Consider the following 16,238-nt stretch of genomic DNA (forward strand, 5'->3'; position numbering starts at 1 on the left):
CATAACAAAATGTCCTGACTCCAGTGCGCCCACATGAAAATCAATTACACCCACTCGCTGCTTTAGTAAGTGCTAAGGGAAATGTAACGCACTAAATTTCTATTTTCTCTCTTAGGTTTTTTCTTGCCAAAGCCATTCTTTTCAAAATTGTGTTTCAGCTTAATGATCTGGTATATTATTTTAATTGCTAAAGACTTTAAAGTTCAGCAGATACAAGTTGGAGACTCAGGGGTTCCAGCTCAGGTTGGGAAACTAATAAGATTTCTGTCAGGCAGAAGGATCGTGCAGTGGGAGAGTGGGAGCAGAGTGCCTCATCTTTTCTCCATATCCTAGCACAACATACTTCGTGTTAGGGAAGTGAGATTGACATTAAAAAATCTCTTTTAAAGTTATTTCTATCTCTTTTATTTTCAATTTTTTGTCCTGTAGCAATGCATCAATTGATTGTGACACAGAACCTGCTTTTTATCCTGTGTCCAGTACCAATTTAAATGGATCATTCAGAGCTGAATGAAAGAAATTCAGTCATGCCTCCCTTTGTGTTTGTGTGATAGCCCCTATGCTCTCTCTCACTTCCATGGCAGCACTAAGATTCAGTCATATAAGGAATTATATGGAAAAACTCTCAACCTTAAAATCTTTGTGATATTTTAAATTTGTCTTCATGTGAGTTTTGTTTTACTATTTTATTTCTCAAGCGTATAGGGAAGAAGTTAAAGTTCAGAATCTAGCTACTTCAGATGCATGCAACTTATAAGATGTCCCAGAGTCTTCCTATGGCCTGCCTAAATGATTATCTTTATGTTACATCATATTAACCTTCTGGTTATGATCTCTTTTAGCCTATGAACTTCAAAGTTGCCCTGATCCACAACCATTTCAAAATGGCTTCATCATCAATTCTGATTATAGTGTGGGACAGTCTATATCATTTGAATGCTACCCTGGGTACATCCTGATTGGGCAGCACGTTCTCACTTGCCATCACGGGATCAACAGGAACTGGAACCATCCATTCCCAAAATGTGAAGGTACTTTCTCAATGCATCTTTTAGTCCCCTTTATATTACATCTGCAATTTTGTTCTAAATTCTTAGTCCCCTCCTCTTCCTATCAGCATTCTCACTGCCCCTTTATAACTAACAGTTTAAAGATGCACAAAAGGATTATGTTTGATTTGGCTTCCAACTTTCCTTTTCTTGTTCAATGAAAGTTGTCTTGTCCAGCACAAGCTTTCTCAGATTCCATGAATAATCACATATTGCATTGAATGTCCAAGCAGTAACTTCTTGAACGAGTAATCTGTTCAACATCTTCCTTTGTTAAGTGTATTTCTATCATGCAAATTCAACTTGTAAGCACTTCAACTGAGCAAGATTAAGAATTTTTGGGGTATTGAACACCAAGAGCATGTGAAACCTGTCCACACCTCCAATTACCCCCTTCAACCGTTTGTGATCCATGAAAACATAAGTATGTAATAAGATGGTTGAAGCAAATGACCCCTAGATTGCTTGAAGGCTGCATTAATAATACAGCAGATCATATGACCATATGCTACTTTTAACTTATCCAGGGATTGTATGCAATTTCTGTATACAGAATGTGGTGAGTTTTAATAGAGGTCCCTTGTTTGGCTGGGGTCCTTTAACACAGTCCCCATAAATCTGTGTGTTAACCTGTCCCTAAACACGAAACATTTGTTAAGTGTAACAATTGTTAACAACAGTATGATGCAAAACAAGGTACTTTCAAGGAGCAAAGGGATCAGTAGATCTAAATCATATACAATAAATACACAGGAACAACAGTAATCAAAAAGGCTTTTGGAATGTTGGAAAGGAAATTTATTGTGTCTGCGCATGAGGATATTTTGCCTCAGGAAACTATGTTAGCCTCCAAGCAGTCCTCTTGGATGAGGGCTGCAGCTTCAGAAAAATTCACATCTTTTAGTGTAACAACAACTTCTGGATATTCCTCTGTTGTGCCTATTTGCACCCATTAGAACACATCCTTTCATTGGACATGCTAACCATCAAACTTAAATCACTGAGGGTGTGATTCAGGAACTCCCAGCCGAGGGAGTTCCTCCCCATGTCCCTATTCCCAAAGATAGGGAGAGAACAATTTTGGGGTGGAAATCGGTTTAATCCCAGACAGCAACCCCCAATCCCATCCCACCAAGCTGGCTCCACCCCTCAACAGGATCTTGGTTGATCTTCATGCACAATTCCATCCTCTCTTGCCCAATTCCCATATTCCTTGATTCACTTAAAATGCATTGATCTCTGACATGAATATACTCATCGACTGAGCATTCACAGTCACTCTGAGCTTGGGAATGCCAAAGGTACACAACTCTCTAAGTTAGGAAACCTCTCCTCACTTCAGTTTGATCCTTTATCCTGGGACTATTGCCTTCATTTCAGTGGAGTCATGGCGTCTTTGACTTTTCTGAAATGTAGGGGAAGTGTGAAGTCATTTACTTTGGATTCAAGAAAGATAAATTGGATTCTTTAAAGAAATGATGAGGGATGAGGAGCTATGTAGGAGCAAAAACTTTGTCTATCCAGATACACAAATCATTAAACTGTAATGCATAAGTATAAATACGTAATCAAGAAGATTCAATAGCATTTTGGCTGTCTTTTGAAAGGGGTTTGCAATATAATGAGAAGGAGGTCAGCAGGGCTCATGTGACCCACTTGACTAAAGGCAGTGTGAACGTTTCATCTCAGTAACTGAGTGGCATCCAGTCACTGTCAGTAAGCTAGTAGCACAAGACTCTGCACTCATATATCTTTTCTTCCTCCTTGGAATATGAGCATCACTGGCAAGACCAGCATTTTATGCCCATCATTAATTGCCTTTTAGAAGATGGTGGTGATCTGCCTTTTTTGAGCTACTGTAGTCCACATTGTGTAGGTACATACACAGTGCCGGTAGGGAAAGACTTCCAGAGTTTTGATCCAGTGACAGTGAAGGAACGGTGATATAATTCCAAGTCTGGAAGGCAAATAACTTGGAGGGATCCTGCAGCTCATGGTGTTCCCATGAGCCTGCTGCTCTTGCCCTTCTAAATGGCTGAGTTCACCAGTTTGGAAGGTGTTGTCAAAGGAACCTTGGCGAGTTACCGCAAAACACCCAAATATAGTGTGAAACCAAGGTGGGAGAGATATTGGGCATGAGTGGTTTGGCTTATATTCATGTAGTCTGTAGATGCCTGAGACTGATGAGAGATTGGTGGCTATTGTGACATGCCAATCATAATGTACCCTGTCCATACCCTGGCACCAGACTCGCATGTAAGGCTCCTTTAAAGTAACGAGAAGAATGTGACAAGAAAGAATCATATTTAGTGATGCATAATTTGTTTGTTCCAGGTCAGAATAAACATTGGATTAAAATTGAATATCATTGACTGATTCTGTATGTTGCACCGAATATGTATGTTAAAGTAATGGACCTTGGCAGTGCTATTATGTGTGTGTTTTAATGATCCCTGAATGAGAGTTAGCTCTTATTTGTTCAGTGTTTGGAGCAGATGAAAGAGTTAACGATTCCATTCAATTGCAAGGATCCTTTATATGATTGATTATCTATTGTCGTCACTTATAAGAGAGAAGCTTTTTTAATGTTTTTTCTTTTGTGATATTATCAAAGATATTTTGAACAATATCTTGCATGGGATTAGGCAAAGACTGCAAGCAGAAACAACAAGTTAAGGATGGGTTAGAATCTCCAAGGTAGCGTACAGCAAGGTAAACACGAAGAAGCTACTTCGTTGTCTTTCGGAAAACTTATAAAGTTTATAACTCTTGTAAATATAGGATCTGCAAGACCAGGGGGAGGGTAGCAGAACAGGTACAAAGACAATTAATACTGAATGTCTGGGTTTAGGGTACAGTAACACCTTTTAAATGTGAGTGGCAGACGCATGCAACACTTCTGAGTTCACTTCTGGTTACCTGCTAGAAGAAGGGAGGGAAGAAAAGAAGGGCTGGTCAGGTGGCACAGGAGTTCGGATGATATGAGCCATCAGCCCTCTTCATCGGTGCCCTAGAATAAGAGATGGAAGGCATCATTTTGTAGGTGGAGGGGTGTGGGAGGTGGTGGGGAGGGGTGGAGGGTGCATGGGGGGTGGGGGGGGTGGAGGTGGTGGTGGGATTGTGTGGTGCCAAGTTCTAAGCCACAACCTAGTATTCAAAATCAAGGTGGATTTTGTTTCAGCTGATCTGTACGCTATGCATATCCTGTGATCTAGGTTGCTCAGAGGTAGTGAATCTGAGGGTAAAATGTGAGATTGGCTTCCAACTCTCATGTCAAAGAGCATGCTTGTGATGTCTAGGACTTTGACAGCATGCATGTCCAGGCCCCAGGGCAAATTGGGACAAGGTTGGATTTTGAACAGAGACTTGGTATCCTCAAATCCCATAACTCACCTCTTGTTATGTTTCCTCCACCTGACTTAGACCGTAGGAACTTTTGGGTGAGAGGTTTTGGCTTGTACTGTTTTCATTGTGTGCAGCTTATTTACACATAAATCTTCAATAACTTTGTCTTGTGATTTATAGGCTGAGCTGTGATCTGATGAAGTGTGTAATTCTTCACCTACCAAAGATAAGATGATCTATGACAGCATGTGATATATTACACAATCTATACCACAGTGACAAAAATTCTTTGTTTTTGACCCCTTGTTTTTTTCAATATTCCTTAGACATTAGCCAGGTAAAGATTCTCTTGGATTTTAGGGAGTATAAGATGTATTTCTGGGTGTCAACTAATAACATGTGAACTGTCGGCAATTATCATAAAAACCTAAAAATGTACCATGCAGTAAGAAAATTCTTAATAACCATGATGTGTACAGACCATTATTTCAGTCCCAAACCTACATTAATGTGCCATTTACCTATTAAAATGCCTTTAATGCAGCTGCAAAGTTGATTATTATTTTACATAAGCACAGGTCGAGTCCAAAGTCGAGTTTATATATCCATTTCTGACTACAAGTCGAGCAGGCACATTTTTGGGTGAAATACAACAAAACTAATAGGGGGCGAAATTTGAAATCAGTGTTACTTTTTCAAGTTAGCAAATCACTGGCTGTTATACTCAATCTTTGAATGTCAAGCCAAGTGGATTTAAATATTTTTCTGAAGAGATAAGTTTTTTTTTAAAATTTGTTTTTTATTGCATTTTTAATCTCCAAAGCATTTTATTGCCACTGAAGTACTTTCTGAAGTGCAACCAGTTTGCGCACAGTGAACTTCCACAGAGATCTGTTAATCTGTTTTGCGATGTTGATTGAGGGATAAATATTGACCAGGACAGCAGGGATTTTGGACCCCTGGAACACATTGACTTTTGCCACGTACGTTTTCAATATTTTTGAGTTGCACTTTGGGGCACAAGACAACGTACGTACAATTTCTTTTTTTGGGATTCAGCTTCTCAACCACGCATTGACTCAATTGGGGTTATTTAGAAAATGGTAGTGTGGTTGATTTTCAGACTAGACAATTTCCACTTCAACCAAATGCAATTCTGCTTTGGGAATATTTATTTGTCAGATGTATCCCAATGTAATCATGCAATAGTGCGTTAATTCAACCCACCAACCTTTGAACAATTTCTTCAATGTCACTGATGATACTACTTGCATTTCCTTCAGTGAATTCCTGGTTTAATCTGGTTCCAAAGCTGTCACTTAATTCTTCAATTTTTGCATAAAGGTAAAACAATTTATTACATTTTTGAGACTGACACTGGGCTGGGAAACTAAATGTGGTTGGAGTGGATGTTTTAACTCAGCTGCAGTATTAACTTTCAGGTGACCGAGCCATTCAGAGTTGGCAACGGTGAAGACAACCTGTACCTGACAGTTAAAAGCTCCCTTGTATAATGGGACTTAAGAAGGGACCATAGGCAGTTCTCTTTGTTAAAGGGAGATTCGTGGTTATCTTGCTTGAAGGGCATCACTCAATTTTAAGCATAGGGCAAAGCAAGGAGATGGCCTGCAGGAACTATCACAGACAGTATAGGTAATGAACCCATCCCATGTTGTTGGCATCATTCTGCACCACACTCTCGCCACCTAACCAATTGAGCTAACTGACCCCGTAATAGATCGCAGCATTTGTCAGTCTCTCTCCATTTAAATAATATCCTGCTTTTCTATTCTTCGTACCAATGTGGATATCCTCACATTTTCCCATGTTATGCTTTGTCTGTGCAGTGCGCAATAAACCATACTTTTCACTGTATATTAATACATGTGACAATAAATCAAATTATAACTGTGGAATCTCTCACTCACTTGTCAGGACATAAAATCACAAAACCAGGGGACTCACAGATCAAAACTCATCATGACTTCAGAGTTGTTAACAGATCCATCTCACACCTGAAACTGTCCAGAACCATTTTAAAAGGTTAAGAAGACCAAATTCGTCATCTTCATAACATCTGTATATTCGGAACTGATTTCAGCCCATCTTCTGGTCATTGTCTCATTGTCTTTGACAAATTTCTTAGAGTTGTTTGAGGATGTAACAAAGAGAATGGATAAAGGGAAACCAATAGATGTAGGGTATTTGGATTTCCTAAAGGCATTTGATATGGTGCCACATAAAAGGTTACTGCACTAATTAAGAGCTCATGGTGTTAGGGTGCTACAGTAACAAGGATAGAAGATAGCCTGACTAACAGCAAACAGAGAATTGGAGAAATATGAGTCATTTTTAACTTGACAAACTGTAAATAATGGAGTGCCACAGGACACAACTCCCACATTATGCTTCATGTGCCAAATTTTTGCCCACTCATTTAACCTATTTATATCCCTTTGCAGACACTTTGTATCCTCCTCATAATTTGTTTTCCTACCTACCTTTGTATTGTCAGCAAATTTGACTATAATACAGTTGGTCCCTTCATCCCAGATCATTGCGGACTGTAGATCAGAAATAGTTGAGGCCTGTGGTACTCCATTATTTGCAGTCAAGTTAAAAATGACTCATTTATCCAATTCTCTGTTTGCTGTTAGTCAGGGGCTATCTTCTATCTTTGTTGATGTAGCACGCTAACACCATGAGCTCTTAATTAGTGTAGTAACTTTTTATGTGGCGCCATATCAAATGTCTTTGAGAAATCCGAATACCCTACATCTATTGGTTCCCCTTTATCCATTCTCCTCGTTACATCCTGAAAGCAGTCTAAGAAATTTGTCAAACACAATGAGACAATGATCAGAAGGTGGGCTGAAATCAGTTCTGAGGGTGCAGAGTTTATGAAGATGACGAATTTGGTCATTTTAACCTTTTGAAATGGTCCTGGACAGTTTCAGGTGTGAGATGGATCTGTTAACAACTCTGAAGTCATAATGAGTTTTGATCTGCAAGTCCCCTGGTTTTGTGATTTTATGTCCTGACAAGTGAGTGAGAGATTCCACAGTGATAATTTGATTTGATTTGATTTATTATTGTTACATGCATTAATATACAGTGAAAAGTATTGTTTGTTGTGTGCTATACAGACAAAGCATGCCGTACATAGGAAAGGAGAGAGTGCAGAATGTAGTGTTACAGTCATAGCGAGGGTGTAGAGAAGGATCACTTTAATGCGAGGTAGGCCGATTCAAAAGTCTGATGGCAGCAGGGAAGAAGCTGATTTTGAGTTGGTTGGTACGTGATCTCGGATTTGTGTATCTTTTTCCCGACGGAAGAAGGTGGAAGAGAGCATGTCCGGGGTGCATGGAGTCCTTGATTAAGCTGGCTGCTTTCTGAGGCAGCGGGAAGTGTAGGCAGTGTCAATGAATAGGAGGCTGGTTTGAGTGATGGACTGGGCTTCATTCACAACCTTTTGTAGTTTGTTGCAGTTTTGGCCAGAGCAGGAGCCATATCAAGCTGTGATATAACCGGAAAGAATGCTTTCTATGGTGCATCTGTAGAAGTTGGTGAGATTTGTAGCGGACATGCCAAATTTCCTTAGTTTCCTGAGAAAATAGAGGCGTTGGAGGAGGCCTTGATGAGAGGAGGATTCTTTTGTCCTTGTAATTCCTGTTGGAAGCTTCCAGAACAAAGGGCCAATCCAATGACTGCAGCAATCATCTTTTTGGTTCAACAGAAAGTCTATTTTAAAAATAGCAAAAAAAGAAAGTTTTAATATGCTTAGTTTTGGATTTATTTTCCTGCCTTATTGACATAACCTTATCTTGAGAAACAATGGATTCCCCATATTCTTGTCCCCTATCCTCCATCCCCATCTTCCATGACTATGGTTCCCTCTCAAATATAAAACCATTAATTTGAAATCACTGAATTGTAAATCTGTGCTACAGGAAGCAATCTCAATTTTGTATGGAACAAACTGAAAGAATATGATGTGATTACTGAGTTATGAGATTCATTCTTGTCACATAAAGTATATAGTTTTATATTTAGCAAATACATTGCCCATCAAACTCTCCCACTTTATAGCTACTGATAATAATGTAACTGATTTTGCATAAGACCATCAGAATGGATTTTACTCATATGGGTAAGTAATTTAAGGTTAGAAGACTTTATTTGAGAGGATATTAGCTGCATGTGTAAAATAAGGCGCTTCAATTTCCAAAAAATTGAAAAGTGCTTATGTTATCACTTCGATGTGCAATGTACAATATAATTCTAGGTAGCCTTTCAAATTAATCTCAGTATCCCATTATTCACAATATGAAAAGAGAAAAATGGTCAATTTGGAATCTTCTGCATAGGTATTTGCACATTGCTGCACAGTTTGATTAACTAGATTGACTAGGATTCACAGAATTTAGGGATGTCCTTCACACAGACTTGTTGACTGGAATGGGCCCTGGAGATTTTTTCCACTCAAATTACCTGAACCTGTTATGTGTATTGCTTCACTTCTTACTTCCTCCAAGGTCATCATTGTGATAATTTAGTATTATATATTCCCAGACTTCAGCCGCTGAACTTTAACTTTTTGACCCTCTACCAGCAGGGGTGACCAGCACCAGCGCATTATAAACCCACAGGTTTCAGCAGCACACTTGCGAGTGGCTTATTATCGCACCCACATTTGTATCAGATTTTCAGATTTCCCCATCAGTTGGTGTGAGCTGGCAAGCTGACGACCTGTTGCAGCCGCCAGTATTTTAAGGAACCCCAAAAGGGTCAGAATTGAAGCATCGCCAAACCTGAGCCAGTAACAAGAGGATCAACCAGCAAAGACCGCAGATCTCTGCCCATTCTGAGTACTGTAAAACTCCAATGAGTCAACCCCAGGGTTTCTTCACAAGGCCCATGTTAAGTGGAGCTTTGTGATAGCTGATGAGGCCCAATTAACACAGAATTCATGTCCACTTGCCTATGACTCATTGACATCCTCGCACAGACAGCTCCTTACACATGCTGCTGTGGTGATTGGCTCCTTGGAGGTCATAAATCAGTTAGACATGGCCTCAATGGGGAATTGATCTCTGATGTGAAAGATATACTGTAGGTTTAAAACTCATGGCATGATGGAAAATCCAGAATTGTGGTGGGCTCCCTCTGTCCCTCCCACCCCCCCCCATCTGACTTTCTAGCCAACCTGCGCCTGCAGATTGGATCAGTGAAAAACTCCATCCTAAGTGTCTCTTATTTAAATATATTCAAAGGGAATCTTTCTTATTTTGATGGACTCAACACCAATCTTCACAACTGCAGCTCGACATGGGGATCTTCACACTGTTCTCAGTGCTCCTTCATACACATATCCCTCTTAGTTGAGATAGGCAATCCAAATCTAAATTGCACACATGGCAGCTGTGCCGCCTCTATAACTGCCTCTTGACTCGTATCAAGACCTCTGGCTGCCTCTCACTTGCGTATTCTTGACCAAGGTGCCCTAGGCATACAGCTACCCATAAAGATGTCTCTGCTCACTAAATACTTTCACATTATTCCACAGGATCTATGGTTTCCACAGACCATTAGACCACTAATTTTTCAACACTAGTTATTTCCATGTTATTTTTCAGACAAAATTCTTCAATAAATATGATGCTGCAACAACTTATTAAGATCGTGCTCAGTTAGATACACCTGACCAATTGAATTGGTGGCTTGATGAATCTTGTCCATTGTTTCTCTGGATCCACATATCCATTATAATGTCCATTTTGTAGTGACTAATATCTTCATCTTTTTCCTTTGTATGACGTTAATTTAATGCTCACAAATATTTGGCTGTGTCATGGAATGATTTGAGCTACAGTTCAAGAAGTTAGGCATATTAGTAATTAGAGTAAATCTATCCAGTATCAACATTCCTCGAGTAACATTTTACTTTCTCAGTGAATGTTGACTAAGAACTCATAGATGGTTGAGGTGCTTGCAGACAATTTGGTGAAAATAACCAGTATACCTTGAAGGAGTTGAAATTCCTTTTTCAGATAGTATATTGGCAGTGACCTAAAGAGGCCTCACAGTACTTCTGAAATTTCAACAAAGTCAAAGATCTTAACAGATGTCAGCTGTGGCTTAGTTGGAAGCATTCAAGTCCTACATTGTCCTACACAGGAGTGCTGCACTGTCAGAGATGCTATCTTTTGGAGGAGATATTAAACTATCTAAGGTGGACATAAAAGGCCCATGGTGTAATTTCAAGTAAGAACAGTGAAGTTATTCCCAATGTCTTTATCAATACTTAGCGTTTAATCAACATCACAAATGCAGCCTATCTGGTCATTTATCACATTGCTGTTTGTGGGAGCTTGTTGGGTGCAAATTGGTTGCTGCATACCCTACATTACTACCATGACTACATTTTAAAGGGTATTTTGGCAGTAAATGGCTTTGGTATGTTTTGAAAGGCTTATGGAAACAAAACTTAGTTTCAAAGAATGTACTGATTAATTACCTTGGTTAATTGTGTCACATTTGTTTGTTTGTTTATTTTAAAGCTCCTTGTAGCCTCAATATAACATCACGGAATGGTACCATCTACTCCCCTGGGTTTCCCAATGAGTACCCAAATTCAAAGGATTGTAGTTGGCTCATTACTGTACCTTCAGGACATGGGGTTTATATCAATTTCACTCTGCTGCAGACAGAACCCGTGAATGACTACATTGCTGTATGGTATGACTTTAATTTCATTACAAAATTACTTGTATAATGAAAATATTAAGAAAATGGATAATGCTAATATGTGAAAATGTTGAATTACAGTTCATATAATTTGATGAATATAACCACTTTTACAGTGCTTCAGTATTGAACAACTGGGTATTCCAAATTCACAAGATGATTTCCAATCGGTCCCCTTTCTTGAATTTGGAATGGTATTCCTGATATTTAAATGCCATTCATCATCTTCTGCTACTCTGGGAGACTGGGTAACAGATTTTCCTCTTGGGCCTGTGAAACATGAGTCAAGCACTTTCCAAGCTCCGAAATGTGAGCCCACCTCTGAATTTCATTCCTGCTATTTTTCTCCCTGAGAGATGAATGCAGGTGGGGGTTGAGTTTTGCAAAGCATGATGAAATACAGGATAAATACGAGTGCTGAGGTGGGCTGATTAGAAGGCCCGCCTCAGTTCTTGGGAGCAGCAACCCAGCCCTCAACATTATTTTTATGCCTCCACATATCCCTACTCCCTTACATGTCCCCATACGCTCATATATCACCCATTCCCCCACGTACCCTGATGTCCCCTCCATGACCCTCACGCATCCTCCATAGATGCTCACCCAATATCCACGATGTACAGCCCTCGAGAACCATGGAATAGCAATGGAAATTCTTCTAAATGCAGGTGAAAAACGTAAACCCGTAAGGAACTAATAAAACTCTTATTTAAACATCTGTCAGACTGAAAAGTGAAGAAAATAGTCATCTAGAAAATAAGTTAAATCTCCTTAAGTGCCCATCATGTTGTGTAAATAAACAATTATGTCGAGAGGTGCAAATGCCGATTGTATTTTACAACCTCATAAACTGTCAATCTTTCCCCTGAGCAGTTGTGTCAAAAGATCATCTGCTGAGCTGAGTACTCCATCAACTTTCAGAGCTCAGCCAAGTATTCATAATGGCCACAGCTATCTCAACATTAGCTTGCAGCTCCAAATGCTTCCAATGGTGTTATATTTCCATTTTGAAGCAGATTTTCTGTTAATCAATTGAGTGTTTTTTTAAAGTTGCAGCAACAGGACATTTTCTTTTTTTTTCAAATACAAGATTTTTGAACATTTAAATTGCAGTCCAAAACATGACAGAGTTTGCTAGCATATTTTTTCTATAATTTAGCATGCACTTTTCTCCACTGGGAAAGTACTATAATATATGTCAACACTTATGGGGAGACAGTGACGACAGTGGTATTGTCGCTGGACTAGTAATCTGGAGACCGTGGATCATGCTCTGGGGACCTGTTTTCAAATCCCACCCCGGCAGATGGTGAAATTTGAATTCAATAAAAAATCTGGAATTAAAAGTCCAATGATGATGATTAAACCATTGTTGATTGTTGTAAAACCCCATCTGCTTCAGTAATGTCCTTTAGGGAAGGAAATCGCCCATCTTTACCTGGTCTGGCCTACTTGTGATTCCGGAGCCACAGCAATGTAGTTGACTCTTGAATGCCCTCAGGGATGGGCAATAAATGTTGGCCCAGCCAGTGACGCCCACATCCCATGAGTGAATTTTAAAAAATACTTGGACACTGCTGGGCAATCTAATGTTCAACTTAACTCTGCAGGACAGAACATTGTGATCAATCATTGCATTAAAAATGCACAGACATTACAATACAGAATTTGATAGTGATATTTGAAGGTGCCATAGCATACAACATTGATCACTTGGCAAAATGTTCCTGATTCCCTCAGTGATCACAAACTCTCAAGGCTGACAGTTTTTTAAGAGCATCTAAAAGTCACACCAGAGACAAAAATAGTCGGAAAAAGGAAATTCAAATTTTCTATAGTTCTCCAATGGTGACCCGACCTCAGAAGAGATGTGTGTGCACTTTGCATCCAAGGCCTTCCCAACTCATGAAAGGGCCATTCAAAAACGGTGTGGGATTGGGAATGCAGAGGAAATTCGCTTTGTAAAAAAGAACGTACTGGGACTCACCATCTGTGCGAGCCCTTGTTATAGAGAACATTCACATTTGGAGACCATGTATGCATTATTGATCTGCTTTGCAAGTGAAATACAGGAGCACAACATTCCAGGTAATGAATATGGATGGTATCGGAAAGAAATGTAATTGTATGGAGCATCATATAGGGAACTAATAATTTTAAACAGAACTACTTAATTGATTTATTAGCTAATAAATGTTGTTCTATGGCTATATTTTCAAAATAATGAAGGCCAGTACGGATTTTCAGAAATAGCTATGATTGGCTAAAATAGCAAACTTTTATGCAGTTGTTTTCACGTGGATCATTTGAAGGCTTTTCTGATTTTAGTCCAGAAAATCAGTACAGTGAGCTTGCTAATTTGAGACTGTGAAAAAAGAACACAGGTTTTTCTTTCTGCTGGAGATTTAATGTGCTTTGCATGGATTTAATGTGCAAAGCTATGCACATGTGGATGATATGCTACAGCAAATTAATATTACCATTGCTATAATTCTGCAAATATTATTCAATAGATAACTGAGTCGTGGCAGCTTAAAAACAAAACAGTAAGTCTGTATAATCAGTCGTTAAAGTTGATTATTTTATTCCTGAACTAATTTTCAGACACACTTGTCTTCTTTCATTACACAGGGATGGGCCTGACCAGACTGCTCCTCAGTTAGGCATTTTCAGTGGCAATACAGCTCTGGAATCAGCTTACAGCTCCACCAGTCAGGTCCTTATCAAGTTTCACAGTGACTTCTCCGGAGGGGGATTCTTTGTCCTCAATTTTCACGGTCAGTTTGTTTCAGTAATGCATGCTAATGAATTAAAAGAGACTTTCTGAACATTTGCACATTAAACTCTTTAGAAGGCCCTTTTAGAAAGTATTATTTACACCAAGGGATGACATTGCTCGGGATGAAGTGTTCCAACAGCCTTGAACCTCCATATTTCTTCTTTAAGTAAAAGTCGAATCATGCAGATGCCATATTTTGTAGACGTGCAACTATATTAGGATGGAAAATTCATATTCTTATCTCCGTTTGCCCAAAGGTAAAAAAAAATAATGATGCATGGCTTGAAATTGCAGGGTTTAATCTTCTTTTGAATGGGTCTGTTCTGACAAGAGCATGAGCCTCCAGAAAACTAAGTGTCTCAACCTACAATTGGTAGGAGTATTTGTCAGATTCCACGGTCAGCCATTGGCAGCATTAAAATGTTTCTTAAGTTTTAACCTGCATTTTTTCCTTGCTGCATAGTTATACGGATTCTGGGCTCCACAATCTTAAGTCTGTAAGTTCTACCAATGTACTTCTCCGTTCCCGACCATGGCCCAAGAGAACATTTGGCATCTGATATAACAGTGCTCTTTTCAACCCTAAACTGATTTTTGCCTCAATTTTATGAGTACAGCGAGAGTCATTGTTTTTCTGAATTACACTGATCTCTAAAACTGTTGAACATTTTAACAAGCACACACACAGTTGCTATTTCTGTAATTCCAATAGACTGTTGCACTTGGAACATTAACTCATCTTTTATCTACATAGATGCTAAAAGAGCAACTATGTATTCCAGCTCTTTCTGAAACTCTAACGATAAAAGCAACTATGACAGAAACATTCTTTATTTTTTCTACATACTCAGTGGTGTTGCAATTTAGACTTGGCACACTGTCTCCCACTCCCAGCTCAGGGATATAATAATAATATAATATATCATAAAAATAATAAATATATAATATTATAATCCAATCCCTCCCTTCCCCTTTCCTTTGCAGACCATAGGATTTGAACATCCAAGCTGGTTATAACTTATTTAATTTTTCTTTTCTTTATTTGGTTCTTTCTCCCTAACACTGATTCTTCTTCATTAAAGACAGGGTTGCATATATATATATGTGGGGTTACAGGAATAGGGCCTGGGTGAGATTGTGGTCAGTGCAGACTCGATGTGACAAATGGCCTCCTTCTGCACTGTAGGGATTCTATGACTCAAAGACAATCCCTGTTAAGACTATTTGTGTGTGTAAGCTATTATGTTTTAATGCAGTCTGACTCTGTCCACTACCATGCACAAGGTATATGGACAATACAGCAATCTCACTAGTATGCCATTGTACCTGACTTGCGAAAAACAACCCAGATTTATATATTTTTAAACATTTTTATTTAATGATGAAACCACTTCCCCTTTACCTGCTGATAACTCAATAGCAGGCACCTAATGTTTTAGAGTGCAGATACCTGAGGGATTTCACAACTGAGAAACCTAATGAATACCAATGCTGGATGCCGAGCATGATATCCACTGGGAACCTGTGCATGAATTGTGCTCAAGGCTCATTAAAGCTTCCTCCCCAATCAAAACATATGGAGGACCCTTCCCCTATTTGAAATGAAATGCTTGAACATTGCTACACCTACCTCTGCTTCCTCTTCTCAGCCCTCTATGCCACCTTTGTTGGCTGCCCTTTTGACCCTTCACTTCCCCCTCCCCCAGTCCCCCTGTCCCACCCCCCCCACCCCCGCACAAACTAGACAATGTTATTAATATTGAAAAGGCAATCATTTGTAGTGCTGAAATTTTCAGCTTATTTGCACAATCTACCCCCCTGTCACTTTCTCCATCCCTTGCATCCAGCATGTTACAAGCAACAACCTGAAACTCCAGTGCAGTATTCAATAAGCTAACCTTGTTTTACTGAACAAGGTCAGATCCTTCCAACACCAGCATTCCAAGCACCAGTGACACTTGGTAAAGATTGGATGACCAACACCTTATAATTAAGGTTTGCTATAGTTGTACAGATTTTCCAAAATTGTTCAACCTATGACCAAGTTGAATTTATCCCATGAATAGTTGACCTATATAGAAAATGTTAATTCTTGCTGTATATTGGATTAGCTAATCTCTGTTGATGTGACAGTCAGAATATGAGCTGAGCTGAAATCAGCTAATTTAACATATGGAGGGTAAATCTGGGCAGGGTTCCTAGTCCTAATCAGTTTCTGAGTGATATGGATGCTGGCTGAGGGTGAAATTGGTTTCACAGCTAAACATGGTAACACTAACTACTAAAGCTGTCCACTGAATAATGTCCATGGTGCGGTA

The 16,238-nt window shown here is 39.3% G+C and overlaps 1 protein-coding gene across 1 annotated transcript in view; it reads left to right on the plus strand.

Moving 5' to 3' along the window:
• csmd1b (CUB and Sushi multiple domains 1b) overlaps nucleotides 1–16,238 on the plus strand; it is a 2,043,836-nt gene that overhangs the window by 1,782,214 nt on the left and 245,384 nt on the right. The window contains exons 44-46 of the mRNA XM_078213588.1: nucleotides 843–1,031; nucleotides 10,955–11,132; nucleotides 13,773–13,918. Coding sequence (XP_078069714.1) covers nucleotides 843–1,031; nucleotides 10,955–11,132; nucleotides 13,773–13,918 — 513 coding nt within the window. The remainder of the gene's footprint in view (nucleotides 1–842; nucleotides 1,032–10,954; nucleotides 11,133–13,772; nucleotides 13,919–16,238) is intronic.

This window comes from Mustelus asterias, chromosome 5 (genome assembly GCF_964213995.1).
Source record: "Mustelus asterias chromosome 5, sMusAst1.hap1.1, whole genome shotgun sequence".
NCBI lineage: Eukaryota > Metazoa > Chordata > Chondrichthyes > Carcharhiniformes > Triakidae > Mustelus > Mustelus asterias.